The 22,661-nt window shown below is 42.6% G+C and overlaps 1 protein-coding gene across 2 annotated transcripts in view; it reads left to right on the forward strand.

Moving 5' to 3' along the window:
* Window positions 1-22,661, forward strand: part of MYOM2 (myomesin 2) — a 578,568-nt gene that overhangs the window by 479,572 nt on the left and 76,335 nt on the right. For both annotated transcript variants that reach the window (XM_069606094.1, XM_069606095.1), the window contains one exon: window positions 13,153-13,297. In XM_069606094.1, coding sequence (XP_069462195.1) covers window positions 13,153-13,297 — 145 coding nt within the window. The remainder of the gene's footprint in view (window positions 1-13,152; window positions 13,298-22,661) is intronic.

Genomic DNA, 22,661 nt, shown 5'->3' on the forward strand with positions numbered 1-22,661 from the left:
GGAATGTTTGCAAATAGAGATGGCAACCATGGCATTGCATTCTTTTGAATTCCAGAATCTGTATTTATTAAAATAAAAAATGAATGATCCGTTTTGCTTTGAAACATCTTGCTTTTGGGGAAGTTGCACTTCTAAAACTCCCACCTTCTTTGCTCACAAGACTTTAGACTTGGCACAAACAGATTCCATAAACAAGCGAATTAGATCGTAAATCCCCTTTCAGTATCCAATTAGCGTAATTCAAGATCATGAGCACTTGGCACCACCATTGTTCCTTGTTAATTATTTAATTGCAATCAAAGCCCATTTGCTATGCTTCTTACATTTGTTAAATTACGTCATGCACACGCTCAAGTTGTTAAAGAGCTGGGTCTTACATCTTCATTTAGGAATTCACAGGTGACTTCTGCAGCGGAACCAGGTGATATATTAGACGGCCACATAAAACCCGGAATTATAGCTCCCATAAAGTCAGTGAACTTGATCCGGCTGCACCGCGACCATAACAAGTAGCTTCCTGCTTTTGCAGCGCTGGCACATTCAGAAGCCGCAGTCCTTGAACTGATGAACGCCCCATTTGTATAGCGAGGCCGTCCAGAGGGTGATGACATTGGCAGGGCAGTGCGCTCTCATGATCCTTTTATCAAGATGCAGATGAAGAAGATACGTTAAAAAGTATGCAGCAAAATTGCCAATCCCAAAAAATAGACTCATTTGTATTTAAACGTATGGTGAGGCGGAAACTGCTGACTGTACCCAAAAAAGAACAAGTAATGGCCTTGCGACTTTTCATTAAAAAGGGAAAATGTAATGTTCTCATTTGTTCTTTTTGCCACATAATGCACCTTCCAAATGTCGACATTACCTCGTGTAGTTATCTTCTTGCATTAGATGTGCTTAATTAGCATATAGTAATATACCTAAAATCTAGCCTTTCACTTGTCTATATGCACATTGCAGTTTTTTTTTCTCATTTAAGTAAAACATTGTTTTTGATGAGCATTTTTTTCCTTCAATGCCTAACAAAGAGATTGATTTCAGGAATCCCATCCCCAAACCATCTCTGTTTCATTAGCATCTGCCGAAGCTTTATTTCCTCTGCCCGTTTGTGATGACATTGATATAAACTGCATATTGCTAAGTTATATGCACATAAGAGCATTGCGGAAAGTTGGTGAATCCATGCTTCAAGAAAATAATCCTACGATTGCAAATTGAGTAGTATATTGGGGCTAGCTCTGAAAAAGACAGGCCCTGTAGACTAGTGGCATGATTCCAAAGCAGAGAGAATGGGTTTGTGTCAGCATCAGTCGTTGGGAAAAGTGTGCTCATTCAAATCTATAAAGCCCTCTTTCCCCCGCAAATTACAGACGGGTGACTTTATAGCATGCACGATCCAAGCATTCAAACATATCATCTTTAAGGTATCAGTAGTTTGGAGTTCTCTGCCCTTAGATCTCATTCCATTACCATGTTCACACTTCGGGTCTCTCTGCGTTCTCCTTTTGTCAGGAAATTCTATTTGCCACAAATTATACAACACATCTTTGGGTATGGACAGAGTTCCAATTGACTGAAACTAACAAGCTCTGTTTATTCAGGTGGTATTGTCGAAAATCCACGCCAAACTTGTTTGCTCAGAGTTTCTCCCCAACAGCCATTATGTTCCCAGCGTCATCACAAGAGGCAGCAACATTTTACATCTCACAGTGCTTATTCGTGTACTTTCTCATCTAACAATTTTATTGTACAGCACAAAGAATCAGGCAGGCTTTTATGTCGCCCATAACAACAGAACCAGAGGCACTCATTCCATTATCTGATGCTGCCTTCAGAGAACGGGGGAGGAGGGCCCCAGGAAGCCTCCATGATGAATCTAGGGACTACTCACATGACTTATGATCCTCAAACTGCCATATTTGAAAGGTCTTTCTAATTCCAAATGGGCTTCTACTGGGATGGTATCTTTCCATCTGCCTGAGGCAACCTGCAGAGGCAACTTGTCTCACCCACCGGCATGTGCTGCTAATCTGAGCACAGATATCACTCCTCTCAGACAACTGCAGAACTATCAAGCGACAGACAGGGGGACCAGGACTCCATGTGCCCGCCTGCCCTGCTCTGTAACCGCATGGTGGTTGACCTGGCTTTTGTTCCCACCATTGGATGGTCATCCCAATTTTCAGTACTTGACTACTTGCTTTGGGGCGTCTCAGCCCTGGGTGACCCAGCAAAGGTCAAACAGCTATGGGGCAACCTCCAACCTTTTTCACAAGTCTCTTTGCCTTTGAGCTATTGCTTTGTTGTGTCCTGCTGCTTGCTTGTGAGTACCAATTATGTCTTTGCTCAGACCCACCCTCACCATGCACTGTTCTTATTATTTCTTCTTTTCTCTTCTACTTCCCCCTTTATTCTTCTCAAAACTATTTTAACTCTTGTCCTATCGGTATCACCTCTTTTCTTCAACACCAACCCCCTTCTTGCTCACCTATTCTGTCCATCCACAAAACCTCCGACCCTAACTTTCATCACACTCTCCAAGCATCTCTCCCCAGCGTCTCTCTACTTCACAGACTCAATATCAGTATGCTTCTACATCGACTCTCTCTGTATTGCTCTTTACAATGCACAATCTCTCTGTAAAAGATCTTCCTTTTCCTCTTAACTTCCTTCTTTCCCACTCTCCCTTACTTGCTCTCATTACTCCTGGACATTACAACCCTTGCTGCCATTCATAACGCTGCCTACAACTTCACCACTATCCCTGCCCAACTGGTAGGGTTGGTGGTGTAGTACTGTTTGCATCACCGAAACATCCTATCTCTCCTACTCCCCTATCTCCCACTAATTCTCCCTCTTTCAAATATACTATGTCCACAATCACTACTCCCTGTTGCATTCATATTATATTTCTCTATCGGTCACCTGGTCCCGGCACGATAAATATATAATGGCCACCTCTTCCAACTAATTGACTCCCTTCCTCCCCATCAATAGCTCATTGTCACTCATGACTTTAATCTCCTCTCTCAGTCCACTCCTCTAAGAACGCACTTTAGCTCCCTCCTCCTTAACCACTCTCTACTGTTCACTATCTCTCCCCACCCATACAAATGGCACATCCCTTGACCTTATGCTCATCTCCTCTCAACTCTCGGCCTCTAATATCTCTGCCATTCCTTTTCCCTTTTATCCGTTCGTCATCTTTACTTCAAGCTCCACTTCCAGCTTACTCTCCCCATCTACCACTTCCATTACCAAATGCAAGTTTCATTCCTCCAGATTCCCTTTCTACCTATCTGACCTACACCACTCTCTCTCTCTTCCAATGCAAAATGTACTGTTTCATCCACTCGTAAAGATTTCACTAACTGTAACGCTGCTCTTAATGCTCTTGTCTCCTCTCACTTCCCGCTCACTGCATTTACAATTTAACCTGACTCTTCAAAACGGCTCTTCAGCTTTTGACTCATACGTGACTTCTATCTCTCAACTCAATTTTCTGACCTCCTAAACCCTCCTTCATTGGCTCTACTCTTTCTGCTAACAATCTAGTTCTCTACATTGCTTAAAAAGGTCCAACATTCAAAATACCCCATGCAAATTACCATATATCTCGCACCTGCTTATTTGTCTCCACCACCTCTACTCTCCTCTCCTGTCAAAATGTCTTCCTTTGCCCCCACTATCCCTGATGACATCCTTGACCACCTTCTCAGGACTGTGCCCCCATCTAACCTGCACATAGTGGAACCCATAGCTCGGAGTGTTGCTCCATATCTTTCCTCTTCAAGTCCTCTCTTGACAGGGCAACTTTTCTATCATCCTGCAAGTTGGATACTTTGTTCCCTATCCTTAAGAATCCTGGCATAGAACCTAACTGTCCTCCCAGCTTCTGTCCTGTCTTTCTCCTACCTCACTATTCCTTCATCCTAGAGCATGTATTTTTCAACTAACTCACTGAGTTCCTTGACACACACACCATTAGCAATCCCCTTCATTCTGGCTTCTGACCTCTGCACTCTACTGAGACATCTCTCCTCAATGTCAGTAACTACTTCTCTTCAACTCATCATGCTAACCATTCATCTTTTCTCATTCATCTTGACCTCTCTGCTGTCTTTGATAACATCATCAATTCTGACCTTCTCTCGACACTAGCTCTACTTGGCATCAGGGACAAGGATCTCGCTTGATTTGGTCCATACCTCACCCCCTGACACTTCAGATGTCCAGGAACAGCCGTGCCTCTCCACTTACCCCCTTAGTGTTGGTGTTGCCTAAGGGACAGTCCTGGGTCCACTTCTCCTTACCTGCTATACCCCTGCTCTTTGCACCTTGAACTCCTTCTATGACTTCTCCTATCAACTCTTTCCTGATGACCTTAGATCTCCTCCTCCTTTCTATCCTTATCTGAGGAGTTATGTTCAAATATTTCTACCTGCCTCTCCACCATCAAATACTGGATGATATCTCAGTCACTCACTCTCAGTTCCACTAAGACTGAAGTTATCGACTTCCCATCCAAACAGGCTATCTCTCCCCTCATCTATCCTTCTCTCCTGACTACCTTCCCTACTCTGCTTCTGCTCGCAACCTAGGTGTCATCTTTAAACCATCTCACCACTTCCTGCGCTTCATCTTCAAATCTGCCACTGCAGCCTGACTTAATCTTCTCAATGTCAGAAAAGTAAGACATCTTTTTCCTTTCAACACTGCTAAGCACCTAATCTCATCTTTAGTCGTCTCTTGATCTGACTAATTTGCCAGTCTATTCTATGGCATTGCAAACTATGCCTTTTCACCACTCGACAAAGTCTTCAATTTGCTGTACATACACTCTTCTACCATGCCCGCTTCACCTTTATGTCACCAGCCCACCGTCAGTTAGGCTGGTTATCTATGAGACAGAGGCCAAAGTATAATCATATTCTCATCATTTTCAAAACTATACATAGACTTGCTCCACCCTGCCCATCAGCCCATCTCACTCCCTACTCCCCCCTCGCTCTCTACAACCATCTGCGGCTCATTTCTTTACCACCCCTCATTCCCCTTGAGCTCCCTCTCCTTTCCGCGTTATTCCTCTCCCTGCTCCCTAACTCTCGAAACCTCTTCCTCTCCCTCTCTGCACTACTACCACTCTATCTGTATTTAAATCCAACATCCTAGATCTCCTTTCTGAAGAATCACTTGCATAGCATTCTACACCACCATACACCTCCCTGTTCTCATCTCCGACTTCCTCTTTACGGCAGCCCCACATCACTTATCCCTCACGTCTTCATCCTAAAGGTTAGCACTTCCTCCACTATCCCAGACGTCTATCATGCTCTACTGCTGTTGTCCCTGGTTCATGTTTCTACCTCCCCTGCATCATCAGGTCCTACATCTACATCTGCTCACCCATTGTGAAGGACACTGGTTCTCCACTTTCTATATCAATGTTAAAAGGTTTTGGAAGCATTTTGTGCCAAAAATGCAGTTTTCACTGCAATTTTCATTAAACAAATAAATTAATAAATACAAAAGTAAACTTTTGTACATTATCGACAGTGCAACAATTATGTTCCACAAACCCACCACATTTTGTTATAAAAATGTAAAAGCAAAGCAACTTTTTTCTCAATAAGGATCTGAGGTGTCAGGCATTTTCTCTGAGTTGTGTTTAAATATATGAAGGGTTAGGCAAATAATATCAGGTATCACTGCAAAGACCAGGTATGGTCAGCCTGCTCCAAATATGTCATTTTATTTAAATGTGTATTTCTGTATTGATGAATAACACAATTTGCTAGACATTAGTTACAGTCCTAGATCAGGCACAGAAGCGTACAAAGACATACATATTAAAACATATTTTAATATGTCTGTTATGACAAAGGAAATGGTGAAAAAATCATATGCGCATTTTACACACTGCTAATCACAATAAAGTGCACAGCAAAAGGGCAGCAGTTTTGTAGCAGCAGTTTTGTAGTTTCAACATGTTATCAACCCTATAGTTTCATTGGGAAACCATTTCTGTTGTATAGTTATCTATTACATTCCATAGTTAACCAAAGTAATTCATGTCATGACTGAGCAGCACTTCTTTGTAAAAAAAGGCTTTGTAAATCAGGCCCAACATGTCTTAACATAATCACTATATTAGTGCACTTGTGAGTGCTGGTCATATACTTCCGATTTTGTGCATTCCAATACCCTTTTCCAGGGGCATATTGAAAACCAATATGAAAACCAAATAATATTCCAATCAAGAGAGGAACAGTCTTCTGGTGGATCATCCCCACATTGCAGGATAATTGTGCTCTTAGACACTCTAGAAACATGTGGGCCAAGTTCGCATTAACGTCACTGCACTTAAGATGTCTCTAATATGGTTGGGTGATGAGGTGCATGTTTCACTCAGAAATACACTATAGTAATTGAGTTAAGGTGCGTCATACAGAACTATTCAATGAGATGTTTCACATTATTGTTGCTCATCGTAACATCAGATATTCACCTAGTAATTCACACAATTAGTCATAAGAAAACATTCATCTTGTTGTCTCTATGAAGACCCACTTGAGTGCAGTGCAAGAGACGAATACATTTTCTCTCCATTTGTCTCAGTTTTAATATCATATCTCCTGTCCTCTTCCCTCTCTTGGCTGTCATTAGGCCAATCATTTGGAGATCTGATTTATTCGAAAACTGATGAGTCTGCTGCCAGTGTACAGCAGTGGCACTCGTTCATCCTGACTGTTCAAACTGGCTAAGTGTTCCCTGATCCTAATGCGCAGTTGTCTAATTGTACTGCCCACATAGAGTTCACCACAGATGCAGATGAGTGCATAGACCGCAAAGGTGGTCCTACATTTGATGAAGTCTTTGATCTTCATAGTTGTGCTAAAAGGATCAGTTTCAGTTGAACTCAGACTTTCTGTAATCAGAGCCAGCACATCTGCGTCCCCTAGATAAGGGTGGTATTTAGGAATTGCCAGATCCCCTCCAACCTACCAACTCCATATAACATATTGAGATTGTGCTCTTTTTCAAAACTTTACTGGAGAAACAAGTTACATTACTTCATCTAAGTCCTTTAGTAAGTGGCTCTTGTCAGGAAAATGTCTGCTCTGCAGGTATTTGAATTACTATTTGGATGCCAGTTTGAATTGAATCATTTTTCAAATGCTCTGATAGAGCTAGCTCTTACACGTTGTCTCTGCCTTTCCATGATTCTATCTGCAAATATTGGTGGTAGTATATTGTTTTTCCACAGGTGGTATTACTTAGGCCACTTAGGTAATTTATAGTATGCCTGAACACCATGCTAGGTGTGCATAGGCTCCCAAAGGGAAGTGATGCAGGAACATTCAAAATACTTAGATTTACACAATTTGAATTTACCTCTGTGAACCACCTATCCTTTAAGAATATTTGTGGACCTAGAGTTCGGTCCATCTCAAATGGCAACAACATCAAGCAATTCATCAATGCTGCTTGGTGTAACTTGTCAGGTTTGGAACTTCAAGGCCACCCCTCTCCCACACCCTCACAAACTCTTCTGACTCTAGCGAGCATTCCTGCCCTTATATGCAAAGCAATACCTATGAAAATGAATATCCTTAAATTTGGTTGCATAAAGGTCAAAAGATGATGCGACAGAACAGGAATAGATTTTAGACAAAACATATTCCCAAGCTATATATCCTGCCAATGACCAATATATGAAAATGTGCCCATACCTTTTTTTCAAAATGTATCTTCCCTGCACATTCTTTCAAAACTGTTGTTACATTTGACGGTTAGATCTTTATATAGGATCACTTCAACATATTATAGCAATATATTCTGGTGCTTTCCATACCATGGACTTGATCCTGGAGGTGTACAATGTAAGCCCAGTCACCCTACTGAATTAGGATACACATTGTGAGATTAATGACATTTCCTGAGGAAATTCTAAAGATTATCCTGCTATAAAACCCAACCACAATGCCAACTTTACCTCTGCACATGTTCATGCATGAAATGGTTTACTACCCTTTCCTGTAAAAGTATCTGTGCCCATGACTCAATGTTAACCACGAATGGCAGAGATAGCATGGTCCAGCCCACTACAATTCCTCTTCTACTCAGAAATGATCTAGATTCACTCGCTGGAAGCCTTACCAACAATCAGGGATCCAAATACTCAGGCTTGGATCCTAACACTGTAAATTTTAGGAAATACAAACTTTGACATAGTTGCCCAGCAAAACCCACAACCCATCCTGTCAAAGAGTGTATTAGCAAAAGTAAAGGTATAGGAGAGCCAGAGGATGTGCTATGGCTGTGACCTCAATAACGAGCTGAGCCAAATGTCTGGATTAAGCTTTCCACTTTTTATCATGAACCCATGATGATCATAACAGATTATATTTATAGTGACTACTGCCAAATGCTGTGCCAGGGCTTTCAATGATGTGTTACTTTCTGCATGTGCCAGTGATAATGGTCCATGTGTCAAGACTATAATGTGAGGTCTTTACACCTTTATTACATTACAACTAGATGTTCTTTCATCCCGGACTCTAGGACATTAACATAATGGTCTATATCTCCTTTTCCATGTAGTGGTAGAAGTAGAGGATCTCTAGATGTATCATATACCTCAGGCAGTCCCCATACAGGCATGCTGCTTTTTCCCTTGGAAGTCTCCTATTTAGAACTGGGAAATGGAAGACGATTTGTGTGGTGGACAAACAGGAAGCATTACTGATTCCACAAAGGATGTAATGCATTCTACCATGGTTGGGTATCAGTGGTTGTATACATGAGCATAATAAACTGGGAATTACTGAATACATACCTGAGGATGAAATATAGTCTCCCCTTTTAAATTGTAGATTTATATTTGTTGTTCCCATTCAATCTCACTGTCTCCCTTGAGGCAAAAGGGATCCCATGCCAGCAGACTGTCTGTGTAATCTCTACTGTACAGGCTTGGCATATTGGACACCATTTCCTACTAGAACAAACACCCTGATTTATACTAGTTCCTTTTGTAGTTTAATTGATGATGTTCCATGTCCTAGAGACAATGGGGGCTGCCTCTCAAGTACCCTTAATCTCGCTTCACCAGAAGGAAGGACATGTGCAAACTTGAACTCCACTGGTACACGAAGGAAAGAACCAGAAGAAAGGTCTTCTTTGTCTACACCCAGTCGCTGGTTCCTCCTCCCAATTCAGGAAGGAGTTCAAAACCCTGACTTTGAAGGAATGGGTATTTCCTAACACCTAAGTCCACAAGCCCTCCACTCCCACCTATCCTGAGACTGGGCGAGGTGCCTCCCCTGTTTTCTCACTTCATTGATTGTAGATCCCTTGGGGCCAAATTGTCCATCCCCCTCCACCGTTATTAGCTCCCTTGTATCTCTGCTTATGTCCTTTCCCCTATGACTTGTAAAGGGCTCTACTGCTTCCCAAAGATACGAATGACTAATTAAATACCATCAAAATAATAATCATAACACACATAATGTTTATTTTCCCGTTTTTCTTCCTATGGTGCCCTCTTTGACAGTAACTGTTAACAAGAAAACCTGCTAAGGCATGCCTTTCGGAGCATCCCAAACTGTCATGCTGATGGCCATTGCAGAGTTGATGCCCACATACTCATGTAGCTTTATTAAGATTCAATCGCAATACTCAGGTTTGCCCAGCAGCTTGCTGTCAAAAGACCACAGTTGGGGATCCTTTCAACCTGGTTTCTGACTAGCTTCTATCAGATGTGGAGTATGATCATGGTGGATAGCACCCTCATACACACCTTCCATACCACTCAGCTGTCCAACCCCTACAAAAACACATATCAATTCCAGTGCATGTGCGAAAATAATGAGCAACCCTTTATACTCCATGGCCCGTACAAAACAAAGCCATTGTCCAAACAACTAGTCCCTACATACACCTCCCTCTCTACTGAGAGTGACAAACCTCAACAATTTAACCAGCCCATCACAACAACAACCGAAGGTCCTAATAACAATCCTCCAAATACACTAACAGATAACAAATCATTGAAATAAATACATCTCAGTACTTAAGTAATGCATATAAAGTGACAATAACCCGAAAATATGTGCCAACTAAAGCTCCATTTCTTTAAAACCTTTACTTGCCCTTGTGCTAAACAGAGTTGCCTTTTGTACCTATTATACTAACCAGTGGTAATAAACAGAGAGAGGGTATTACCTTCTCTTGTAGTATCTACATGGAAGCCAGTGCCCAATTCACAGAGGAAACCTCTGCGCTTGAGACGAGATAAACAATGGGCACAAAGGACCAGTATCCAATGCCTCCTTGCATATATGTCGGTGTGTGGCATAGGGTGGCCTGTGTTGGTCACTTGCAGTTAGGAGGGTTAAGGGCTTAGTTCAGTCTCCCTTTCACATGGGTGCAGGGTGTGCGTTTGTGATGATGGGCCCTATAGATCTAATTTTACACATGCTTGATGTATTTATTCATGTAGTTATTCATTCAATTGTCTATTTGGTTATGTACCTATTCATTGTGATGTGTACATGTGCCATACACAAACGTTTGGTCTAGGGGTGAAAACTAGGGAGATCAATAGGGTGGATGGTAGCTATGCAAGTGGCAGGAGGAAAGGCATCAAGGGGATCTTAATATTGCTATTTGCAGTAGTGGATTGTTTTCTTCCTGGAGATTTGCGTAGAGGGGGTGAGGGTGGGGTTGTCTAGATTTGGACACTGAATAGCGAGGAGTTTTGCATCAATCCTTGTTTTTTTTTGTTCTGCAACTTTTAAAGAGTCATGGTCAAGGGAGGCCTAAGACATTTTTGTTGGTGGTAGTTGGTAAAAAGTCAATGTTTATCCAGTACAGATGTATGTGCTTGACCCAAGACAGGGAGGATCAGTCACAGGAGAAGCAGACATACGGACTGGCTTATCTGAAAGTGTACCCCTTTCTGAATCAGGGACTTTCCCTTGGGTTCAGCATCTCCTTGTTGCCCTGAAATTCTGTGAGTGGCAGAACTCTGTACACTCTTGGGGCTTTTCATCTGGCAGAATGCAAGATGTTGTTCACATGCACGTGCAATTGGCACAAGCAAGCATTGAAAAAAATGAATTGCCAATTCCAAAAAGGTTTTAGACCATTTGCTAGTGGTTGACCATAGCCATCCAGAATTGACCAATGTCAACCATGGACACAGATCTTCAATTGCTCTCTACCATAGTCAACTGTTGACATTGGAAAGAAGGAATGGTATCAAACAGTGAAGACAGACATAGTGATCACTGTTCAAGGATGTTTATGGAACATCAGTGGGTTGGTTAAACACCTATCTAATCCTAAATCTAAGGATGAAAGCAAGCACCAACCATCAAATAATAAATATCACAGTCCTAGTTGAGTCTCTGTCAAAATAAAAGGGCCTATATTAATAAACCTATTGCCAATCCTTACTTCTAAATACAAATGGTGTGGACAATAATGCATGCAAAAAGAAAAGTGTTCAAGAAAGAATGTCAGAATAGTTAAGCAGTTGGTCTCCCTTCCCCACGTTTTCAGCACAGGACAAGGCGGCGTGCTCGAGCTTCGCACACACTCTGGCTTCTCACAAGGATACAGTTCAAAGCATAGGTATAAGGGCATTCTCTGCCAAAGTCTCTTTACCATTCAAAGTCCCTTATTGCAGAGGGTCTGATGTAACACATAAGCACTTAAATTCCTTTCTTACCAGATTTTCCGCATTCACAAGCTCTCGATTTCACTATTCACCATGGGTCTCTCTCCTTCAAGTTCAGACCCCCTTTTGCACAATATTCACAGTTGGTCTCCTGCAATCAGGCTTGGACCACAGATCTCCCTCATTCAGGCTCGGACCCCTTAAACACAATATTCTCAATTGGTCTCGGATCGTGTAAAAAATTGAACACTTACGCTTGTACAATGGATTTTGCTTAAACTGTTGCAGGACTACTTCAGCTCACTCAATTTCTCAATCTCGTTTTCTACTTTTCCTTTCTATCACTTTTGGCTGATCACCTTACAGAGACCGCCAATTGAATACACTTGTGGTGCTGGACCACTGTGTCACAGGTGTTGTATCTTTCCTCTCTTCGTTCAAACATCCATCAGGAATTCAGCTTTCCTCACGTCTTTCATCATACACTTTATAAATCTTGCTTCTTGCGCTGTTTATACAATGTTGCCAGTTGCAACCTTGACTTCAACACAGACCAATCTTGTATCGATTTCCTTAACTCATCGGCTGTGTTGATTTTCCTGGCTCTGCTTTAATCTTGGAGCCAAGAGCAGTACCATGGCAGCTGCTGTTCCTCCCCAACTCAATCAGCCAGGCAGGTGGTCCCTCAGGTATCTCCCACACATAATGCAGGATTCTTCAGTCTTGTTTCCTGTTCTTAGGCTGTTCAATCCAAATGACTTGGGAAAGTAACGGTTTTCCGTCTGAAAAGGTCAAGGGTACCTCTTCTTGGTTTGCCGTCTTTCTCCCTTCGTTCAGCTGCTGTCTCGAAACTACTGTTCCTTCGTGTACCTTGCCTTGCTCAGAGTGTGCTCTCATGCTCCACCTTTTATCCGTGTGGGGATGTTTAATGGAAGTCAAGTGTGAGTGATTATCATTAATTGCCCGAACTTGCCTGACCATAGTAGTGGGACATGTCAGGTACAATTATAGGTTGTGAGTCTGTTTTCTCCCAGAGTAGGCTGTCTATGTGAACATGTTTGTGTAGGAAAAGGGGGGAAGTAGAGTTCCTAAATATCCTACCCAGTAGGATGGGGTAAAGGTGTTACAGAGAGGGGAATACTGCGTCTACCCCTCAGGTGTCCCACTCCCATTCCGTGAAGACCACTCACCCAGGTGATCCTCCCGCACTGGTCCACCCCCAGGAGTTGGATCCAAAGGCGATGGCCGTGCCCTGGCTGAGAGAGATTCCCGGGGACTAATAGGTGAGACACCTTCTGGTTTCTCACATAATGAATTTCACCTCTGCAGTGTCTCTGCCTGGGACCTGTGTACATACACAGACCAGACAGTGGTATAACAAACACCTAGTTGTGGATAGGCTAGCATCATGAATATGCCTGCATTTTATTACATTCTGTGATTATTGTTTGTATCTTTTTGCTCTACAGAGTCATAAGCTTAAGTGTGACAAGTCAACTGGAATGATTGAGATGGTGATGGACCGATTCACGATTGAAAATGAAGGCACCTATACAGTGCAAATCCAAGACGGGAAAGCCAAGAACCAGTCATCCTTAGTTCTCATTGGCGATGGTACAGTATGTTTATCTTGTAATGAAAGAGCGTGTAACCAGGCTTCACTCGATTACGATTCCTCAGATTGTGGCTCATATTTTCCTTTACAAAGGATGGAAATAAAAAAAAAATATGGTTTCATGTTGTGCCTATTATACATTGTAGAACCTAATCAGAGCAGAGGTGGATCTTAGGATACAGAGATCAAAAGTGTTCTATTCAGAGTTTGAAGCTGCTTCAAATAGTTCTACTTTTCCAGAAACTCGGATATCCATCTTGTGGAATACGGAACAAATGCATGCTTTGTTTTGCAAATATATTTTACAGTTAGAAACATTTGTTTTTATAAACTAGAGCTACAAGGTTTGTCTGAGCAACCGGGCACGTAGAATGACACATAAAATAGGCTTTTAAGCCAAAATATATTTTTTAGAAAATAAGATTGCTAATTATTTTCCTCTTCCATCACCCTGGTTCCTAGGCCTTATTTTTCTTCCACATGCCTGTGCATTTCCAAAAGTTCAATACTTATTTTACATAATTTAACTGTCAGTGCACACATTCCATTTTACTTTGACTCCCACCATTTTTAAAAGATCTCGCCATGAAGGGTATTTTTCTCAAAGCTAAGATGATTCAAATGCAAACACTGTATATGCAGGTCCCAGTCCAATGAACACATAATTATTGGAGCATGAATAGGCTTTCAAAGGCACCCCAGCAGTTTTCCTTATCTAAACTGCAATCTGCACATTCTATGAGGAACAAATGCCAACCTTTATATAATTATTAACCTAAACCTTTAACCACTCCTCTCATGCCCTCTTTCCTCTTGCTAAATGTCTTACCATTCTCACCTTTTGCAGTCAATGTCGACTCCACTTGATTTCACGTGTATTATTTGCCCTACCAATCTTTTTTCTCCTTCCTCGCCATGCACTGATAGTCTGCTGATTAAGATTGTCTGCATATCTAAAATGATATATTCATGAGAGTATACCCTCCATCTGCCAGCCTGTACAATATTGAGCTTTGTGTAATTTTGCTATGCAAAATTATATTTGTTTTCTGTTAGAATGTGAGCTCTGCTAAACAGTCCTCATTTTGCAGCAGAGGGAGCCCCACACACAGTGTTCTGTGTGGATAAGTAGTGCTTCAGGCACCCAGGACACGCCCATGCTTCCGATCCCAAGCTTATGAGGTGCAAATGATATTTATGACTGGTTTAATGCACAATAATTAGACTTCCACCATAGGATATGAATTTGGGATCGTGTGATGTAGCCCTGGTGACTTGTTTACTGACACAGAGAAATGATGTTATCATTTAACTAGCTCCTGATGAATGCCCCATTTGCTCCAAAACGAAAGTTGCCATCCTCAGTTTAGGGTGAATTTTCATTTTAGTGCTAAATTCCTACCACCTTAGAGACGCCAGCTCTTTTGCTGGACTTTATGACCTTTTAATGTTAACCCTGGAGTGAGTGATTTGACCTGATTTGGATTTTGTGTTTCCTTTGTTTTTGGAGTCTGACAAACTCCATAGGCATCTACTTTTTGTATGGTGACACAGAGCACCTTCAGTGCAGTGTCACAGAGAAATTCTTTAGATTTCTCATAAGGTTTAAATACATTTTCTTGTGTGAACTACTGTTCCCAAAAATAGTAAAGTGAAATCTACTTTACTTACCTTTTTTTTGTGTGTCCAGCACACACCATCTTATGTGGAGTGCTGGGGGGGTTAGCTAGTAGCCCCTTATCCTACATTTTCATGTAACATTTTTTATGTTACCCTCACTACTTTAAATGGCTGGTGGCAGTGATTTAATTTTCCTACCATTGTGCCTTTCTACCACAGGCTGAATCCTCAGCTGCAGTATAGCACCCATGGATGACCATTTTGTCAAAATGGCCCTCGTCTTCTTTTTTTGCCATTCTCTGTTTGTGAGGTCTTTCTTGGGTTTTACTCTGCACGACAAGCCAGGTTTGAGCCATTTCTTAATTTTGCCTTTGGCAGCTTCAGTCCTGAAACCTGCCTCTGGCTCCAGTGTATCTGGAAAGGCAGGATGTGAGGGAGGTTCCCAAAACTCCCCTGTCCTTTGTCTCTAGGAGTGCATGAAATCAACCAGTCCTGGTTGTGCATGAATGGGAGAAACTTGCTTAAAAGGTGAGGGTTTTGGCACTAGAGAGAGACTCGACCACTGGGACCACCGACAAAGAAACCTTGAACGAAGCTTGCTGAATCCTCCTGACCTATGAATTGCCAGGTGAAGCCCTGCTGCTGTGCTGAAACTCCCTTTTTTCTGATCAACAAGAGAAGCTCCGGATGGGACAACATCTTCCCTTGGGTTAGTGGGACCACCTAACCCAGAGACAAACTCCACTGGACCATCTTCCCTGATTGGCTGTACTTCTTTGCAGTTTCAAGAATCAAGTGCCAAGTGTCGAGAAATCCGTAGTCAAGTGAAACGTCTACAGTCCGGCCAGAAGTCTCCTAAGGATCCTCCTGAAGCAGGACGACCAGTGCTTGAGTCCCCTCACCAGAGTGCTGGACTCAAGGAGTGAAGGAAGCCCAACTGGTATCCGATCCATGGTGGTGAAACCGCGAAGTGCCGCTGATCTGAAAAGAGCCCGCAGCTGCCGACAACCTCCAAATTGCTGCCACAGGAGTCCTCCAGATGTCCTCCCTCTTGACCCCATGACTGAGGCCCAGGAACCCAGGGCCTGCATGGCTGCAATAGAATCCAGTTGGACCACTCTTCTTCAAACCAGAGGTACTGTTTAGACTTGTGGTCTTTACCACAGTATCTTTAGCTGTGCTCTTCTCAGTTGAGACTTACATTGGCTACTTTTTTTAGAGTTGATTCCAACTCTGCTTCTCACAAGTGTAACCGCTTGCAATCCCACAAGTGATTTCCACAACACTCTTTAACTTTGTGCAAGACCTTTACTATCTAAGAAGTGCATCAGCTCCATAGATTATGTTCCAATTGACTTTGGCTGTCCTAGCTCCCTCTAGACTCTTCTAGTCCATTCACTTTGATATATCTGTCCCTCAAAAGTGGTAACTTGTTTTAAACTGTTATTGCTGGGAAAGGCTTGTCTAGATCTCATTGGAAGATTAATTGTCCTCATCTATACTGGGAACCTGTTTTAACCTTTTTCGTTAATTTTACCTTTCGTTTCTGCAACCTCAGAATCGGAAAAGTATAACTAATGATATATAAATGCAATTACTCTCCTTGTGAACGAAGTCACCTCCGGGTGTAGGAAGTGTGTAAAAAGCATCTCTAAACAGTATTGACTAACTTGTGCTGATTCTGGAACAGTATTTTAAAGTATATGTTATTGTTACATATTTTGCCCTTTTTAAAGAACGCTTATTTCAAAATTGATGTTAAATAAATAACTATTTATAACTGAAACCTTGAGTTTAAGTGTTACTTGGCTACTTGTATTTGCAAATTTCATTGCTACAGCTCTACAGCTCACATTCACTCTTCTTTAGATAAGCCTGGCTGCTCAGTCACACTACCAACCTGTGTAGTACATGCCTATACCAAAAGGTGGGTTAACTAATACCAAGTAGATAAGTGTTGTGTAGTCTCACACAGTGTGACTAAATTATTTCTTACCTAGCACTCAGGAACTTTTGCAAAATTCCAGAGCAATAGCTCAGGAGTTTTAGAGAATGCTCAAAAGGGGAAATCAAAATGTTAAGGCTTTTACACATTTGTCTCTGATGTATCTGTGTGACTGTGTGGCTGGAAACAAACTTGACACATTTGAAGGAATGTTACATTTGGTGACATGTGAGTGAATACTTAAATATGAGACAGAGTAACACCAGCTGTCTTCCAAAACATGTCCACAAGCCAGGGGGGCTGCCTGGCTCCATGTCAACTCGGTCTGGTGTCGTTGAGTACCCTGCACCGGACATGAAATCAGGGCAAGTATATATGAAGCCGCTGAAGCCCATAAGCTTAATTCCTTTTTTCTCTTGCTTTGTACACTTCTGATGAAATGCCTCTTGGTTAAGCAAATGTGTTTCTAAATGTATCAAGCTTAACCCTCTGAAGGCCTCAAGCTTCAAGTCCTGTGCAGATTGCAGGAGGCACATTTCAGGGTATGTTCCCAGTAGGAAATGTGTTTACTCCCTTGGGGAAGTCTGTGGCTTGGAGGATTGTGGATGCTGAGAGTTGAAGCCTTTGAATTGACACTGGGGGTGTGCCGTTAAGGTATTTGCTTTTACCACAAATGTGGTGAGAGGTTCCCTTTAAACACTGTAGTGGTGGATACCATGGAGAAGCTGGTCCACAAGCAGAGAAGAAAAAGAAACATAGGCAGAGCTAGGGCTCTCCAGCATCTCTTTTAGGCACTGTTCCTCATCTTCCTCCATGAAGAGGAGTTACCACTCTCACTCCAGGGACACAATCAAGAACCTACCAATTATGCATTTACCATTTGCCACTAAATACTCTACTACTATCAATGCAACATAATCAGCAGATGTGGGACATAGTTGCCGAGGCCCCAGAGCCAGCACACGGTGGGCACTGTTCCAGTGCTGCTGCTCTGCTACATTCTGGGAATGAGCAACTCTGCTGCCTTTAGGTCTAGACCACCAGTGTAGGTGCTGTCACCTGGGTGGCATTGTGAATAAGCATCTAGAGTTTTCTGGGTATGATGTTCATGGGGAGGAGGTTCCAGAGTCTTGAGGCAAAGACAGCAAAGCCCTGTCTTCTGGGTCTTTCCTTCCAACACCGGCAGAGTCAAGTCTGGATATGTCCTAACATTTTTGGGATTTTAGGTCTCCAGAGATGCAGAGTTTCTCAGTCAGGTAGCTTGGGGACCCCAGGGTGTCAGCCTTGTCGATGATGCAGCAGAATTTGAAGATAATAGGGGGTTGCATTAGGAGCCAGTCCCGTTCGATGAAGATTGGGGTGATGTGGTATAATTTCCATATTCCTTTGATGAGTTGAGTTGTAGCATCCAGGTCACATTTCAGGGTGCCAGCGTAGTCACCACGAGGCTTTCCAAAAGGGCATTACCATTACCCAGGTGAGAGAGGATCAAGAGTTGGACAGCAGATCTGAAGTTGTTTCCTGTGATAAAGGGCTTTATTTTCTGCAGGTAAGAAAGTTGATAGCTAAACTGTTTGTGTTTTTCTTGTTCAGTGCTCTTTGAAGGAGAGGTTTCTGTTAATGTTACATTCAAGGGACATGGCGCAGGTGGCCAGCTGGGTTTTGAAGTCCTCTAGATTCATAGCAGAGAACCAGCATATTTATTAGGCACTCCAGGTTATTACTAGCTTCCTGCACTCTTCAGCAAGAAGCCCCTTGGGCTATGGTCACATGTACCCTTTCGCTGGCTGTTTACCATGTCTTTGATCAGTTGACTGTTGTGCCTGTTTTTGAATCAGAAAGAACATTAACTTACAGATCCCTTACTCAAATGGAGTCTTTTATGCTGTGCAGCATTTGGAGGTTCCCATTTTATGCAAACACTACCATTGCCAATGAACACTGGCTTAGGCCATCAAATCCTCTGACAATGCAGCCTGGGAATGGGATATACTGCCCATCGTACACCCATTGTTGTTTGACACCCTCCTCTGGTGTTTTATTTTTCTTTCATGCCTTCTCTTCTGATGAACACATTAACGTTCTTTCAGATGGACTAGTCTCTCCTCCTACAGACTCCTCATCTTTGATATTTATCTCTGGTGTCAGCTGTCATCAGAAGCCTTTTTGCCACGAGAGGGTGCAGTACAGTGCTGCATCAAAGCCATATGGCCCTGCTGCAAGCTCTGTGTATGGGCAATATATACAGAGCTGTCACGTTCCAGGACCTCAGTTCCTTGATTCAACAGTTCTGAAAGGAGCGAAAGACCCTCCTCATTAAGGAATCTAGGTGCACACACCCTCCACTCCCTACCCTACTGGAGACTGGGTGATTTGCGCCTCACTGTCTCCTCCCCTGATTGCTTATTTATCCCTTGTTACCTTGTTAGGAAACCTCCCTGTAAGCTTGCTGCTCCGTTGTTTCTCTGCTTCCCTCACCAAGTTATTTCCCTATGAATATAAAGCACTCCAATAAATACCATTATGGACCATTATGTACCAGCTGCACCATTATTATTATCCTTCCTATGCTGTGTGAACCTCAGTCTGTACATGGAACCACTAGGAACTCTCCTCGCTCCACACAACATGCACTTCCACCAGGAAAGGACAGATAATAATAATAGTGCATTTTTGCTCACCCCATAGGGGGTACAAATAAAGCAATGCTTACACCCCTTGCAGACTTACAAACTTCTTTTAATGTAAGTGAGGCGGGGCAAACAAGCCCTATAATCTAACTACCAGTGGCCTTTTTTGAGAATAGGAATGCACATCGTGTGTCCTTTGGATCCCCAATCCTACTCAGATAATGGGTACATTTAAGTGGTATTACACCATGCCACCCGCTATGTGAAGCAGTCAACCTAGGTAGCCTGTGGCTTCCAAATGTTAAGAGAGGCATGTGGTGTTCCCTAAGGGAGACATTTCTGATATGGGATTCAACTCCATATCTGCATGTATGAAGAAAATGTGGGAGGAGTCTGCAGTGACTTACACGTTCTCAAACGCTCTCTAGCCCCAAATTTGGCAGGTCACGTAGGAATGAGCAAGACATCTGATTGGTTGGCAGTTCATTATTACTGGTCCGATGTTGGTGTACAAATAAAGGAATTTGTATACTCCATGCAGACTTGCCAAGCTGCAGTCAGGGCAAAAAAAAGGTAAACTTAATTTCACTACCAGTGATAGGGCTGCCTTTTGAGAGAATAGGATTGCTCATTTTGTGTCCTTGAATACACAACCCATTTAGGTAATGGGTACATTTTAGTGGTAGGAGACCATGCCACCCGGTACGCTGAAGAAATAAACCTGATGAGCCTGTCATGCCAAAGGTTATATTTGGGGTATGCTCTCATGTGGGGTTCCCCAAAGAACTAAATTATGATAGGGGATCCAACTTCATATCTAAATAAGGTAAAATGAGAGAAGTATGCAGTGCTTACTCGTTCTCGACAGCTTTCCATCCCCAAACAAAAGGGCTTATGGAGAGCTTTAGCAAAACCCTGAAAGACATGATAGGTGGCTTTGAAGAGCACCTGATGAGAAAGTGGTGTCTTCTCCCACCATGCATATTGTTCACCTGCAGCGAAGTGTCCCAAAACGGAGTGGGGTTCAGTCCCCTTGAACTTATGTTTGGCCACCTTGCTGAGGGTGGCAGGGTAAGGGTAAACCCCCTGAAGTCGTTCTTAAAACATAATGGATTATCTGCTTTGATTGAGGTCCAAAAAAGCCCAGTACAGAGAACAGTCCCAGAAAAATGGGAAGGCATGTCAGGAATTGATGAGCTACTGGCATGACCAGAAGGAAGCTGTGACACAGTAAGCTCCAGGACAGATATTCTGGGTAATGGAGCTGGTGAAGCCAAGTGCACTTCAGGATAAGTGGCCTGGAAACTACATAATACTTCAAAAACTCAGTAATGCTAACTACGTCATTGACACAAATCCGTCTAGGTAAATGCTGTGCGTTTCATGTCAAATGGCTGACCTCTCATTACAGCAGGGCTGACTTGGTGCTAGCTATGGTGAAAGACTGTGAGTCTGAAGAGGAGACTGATAACACCCCCCACACAAACGTGCTATACACAGAATCCACAGATAGGTCTATAGAGGGGCAGCAACACTTCCTACCTGACAAAGCAACATCTGAAAGTCTGTCAGCATCTTTTAGAGCATTTTACAGGCCTGTCTTCACTGAGTCCATGTCACACAAACTGATGTGTTCATATCACAGGAGACAGTCCGTGAAAAGCATTATTTGCTGGTTGCGTGACATAGTACGGGACACCTTCAAGGAGGAAGTCTCCAAGATATTGTTTCTAGGGTAAATGAGCCATTCCATATCCCATGTACCAGTCACATGTTGCTGTGTCCTAAAAAGTCCAGCAAATAGACAATTGATGTCCTCATTTGTGTGGACTATAGAGGGCTCAACTCTCACAAGTACAGATGTTCACCCCATGCCTTGAGCAGATAAGCATATTAATAAGTTGGGCACTGACAAGTAAATGAGCACATTTGACCTCATGAGTGGGTGCTGGCAGATCCGCCTGACTGACAAAGGAAAGCTTTTGGGCTAAAAAATGTCCTTTCCAATTTTCAGGAGATTGTAAACTAGGTCCTATCTGGCTTGAAATACTTCAGCATTGCCTATTTAGTTCAGCCACACTGGGAAAGACCATCTATCCCATCTGAAACCAGTGTTGCATGAAATGCTGAATGCTGTATTGACTATCAAGGAATCCAACACCAGATGGTGCAGGGTATTGTGACTTACCTAGGAAAGAAAGGGGGTGGCCGTAAGAAGCTTCCTCTACCGAGATAAATGTGGAAGTGGTAAAGGATTGTAACATTCCTACCCCTCAGAGCAAGGTGATGGCATTCCCTGGCCTCACTGACTATTAAAAGTATTCCATCAAGGGATATGGGAACATTGTCCATCCCTTGAATACCTAACATCCAACAAGAAGCCAAAGAAAGAAAATGTGACTCCTGCTTGCCAAACAGCTTTTAATAACCAATACAATGAGTTGTGCAGGGCACCAGTTTTAAAGATCCTACACTATGAAAAGGAATTCATAAATCAGACACATGCTTGCGACTTTGGAAATGGAGCCGCTTTATCACAGCTAAACTAAGAAGGGTTAGGACAACCTGTCACATACATTAGCAGGTGACTGACAAAAAGAGAAACAGTGTTACAATGGAGTAAGAGGTATTTGTCGTGGTGTGGGCTATCTTTAAGATGTAACCCTACAATTGTTGGTCCATATTAGATTCCATTGGACCTTTATAAGTACAAGCTGGTAATTTGGGCCCCGGTGTTAATGAAACCATGTAACGCCAGTCTTAGTTCAAGTTCCATTCCTAACTCTTGGTTGAGTGCCGTAATTGCCCCAATTTATAAAAATGGTGGCAGGGAGTTCCCGGGAAAGTACTGTCCAATCTCCCTTCTAGATTGCACAGGGAATACATTTGGGAAGGTCAAACAACTGCAAGCATGGGTTTATAACAATGTGCTGAGCGACTTGCAAGCTGGTTTTCGAGCCAATAGGGGCACACTAGACCACTGCTTTCTGTTGTTCATAGTGATCCAGAAATAAAATGATATGCTATATTTCTCGATCTGAAAACAGCGTTTGACACGGTTTCAAGGAATTCACTGTGGCAAATCTTACGAGATCGCAACATACCTGCTCAATTTTTGACCTCTATAATGTTGATTTACCTAGAGAATCAAGTGACTGTACATTATGG

This window comes from Ambystoma mexicanum, chromosome 4p (assembly GCF_040938575.1).
Source record: "Ambystoma mexicanum isolate Mex_15411 chromosome 4p, UKY_AmexF1_1, whole genome shotgun sequence".
NCBI lineage: Eukaryota > Metazoa > Chordata > Amphibia > Caudata > Ambystomatidae > Ambystoma > Ambystoma mexicanum.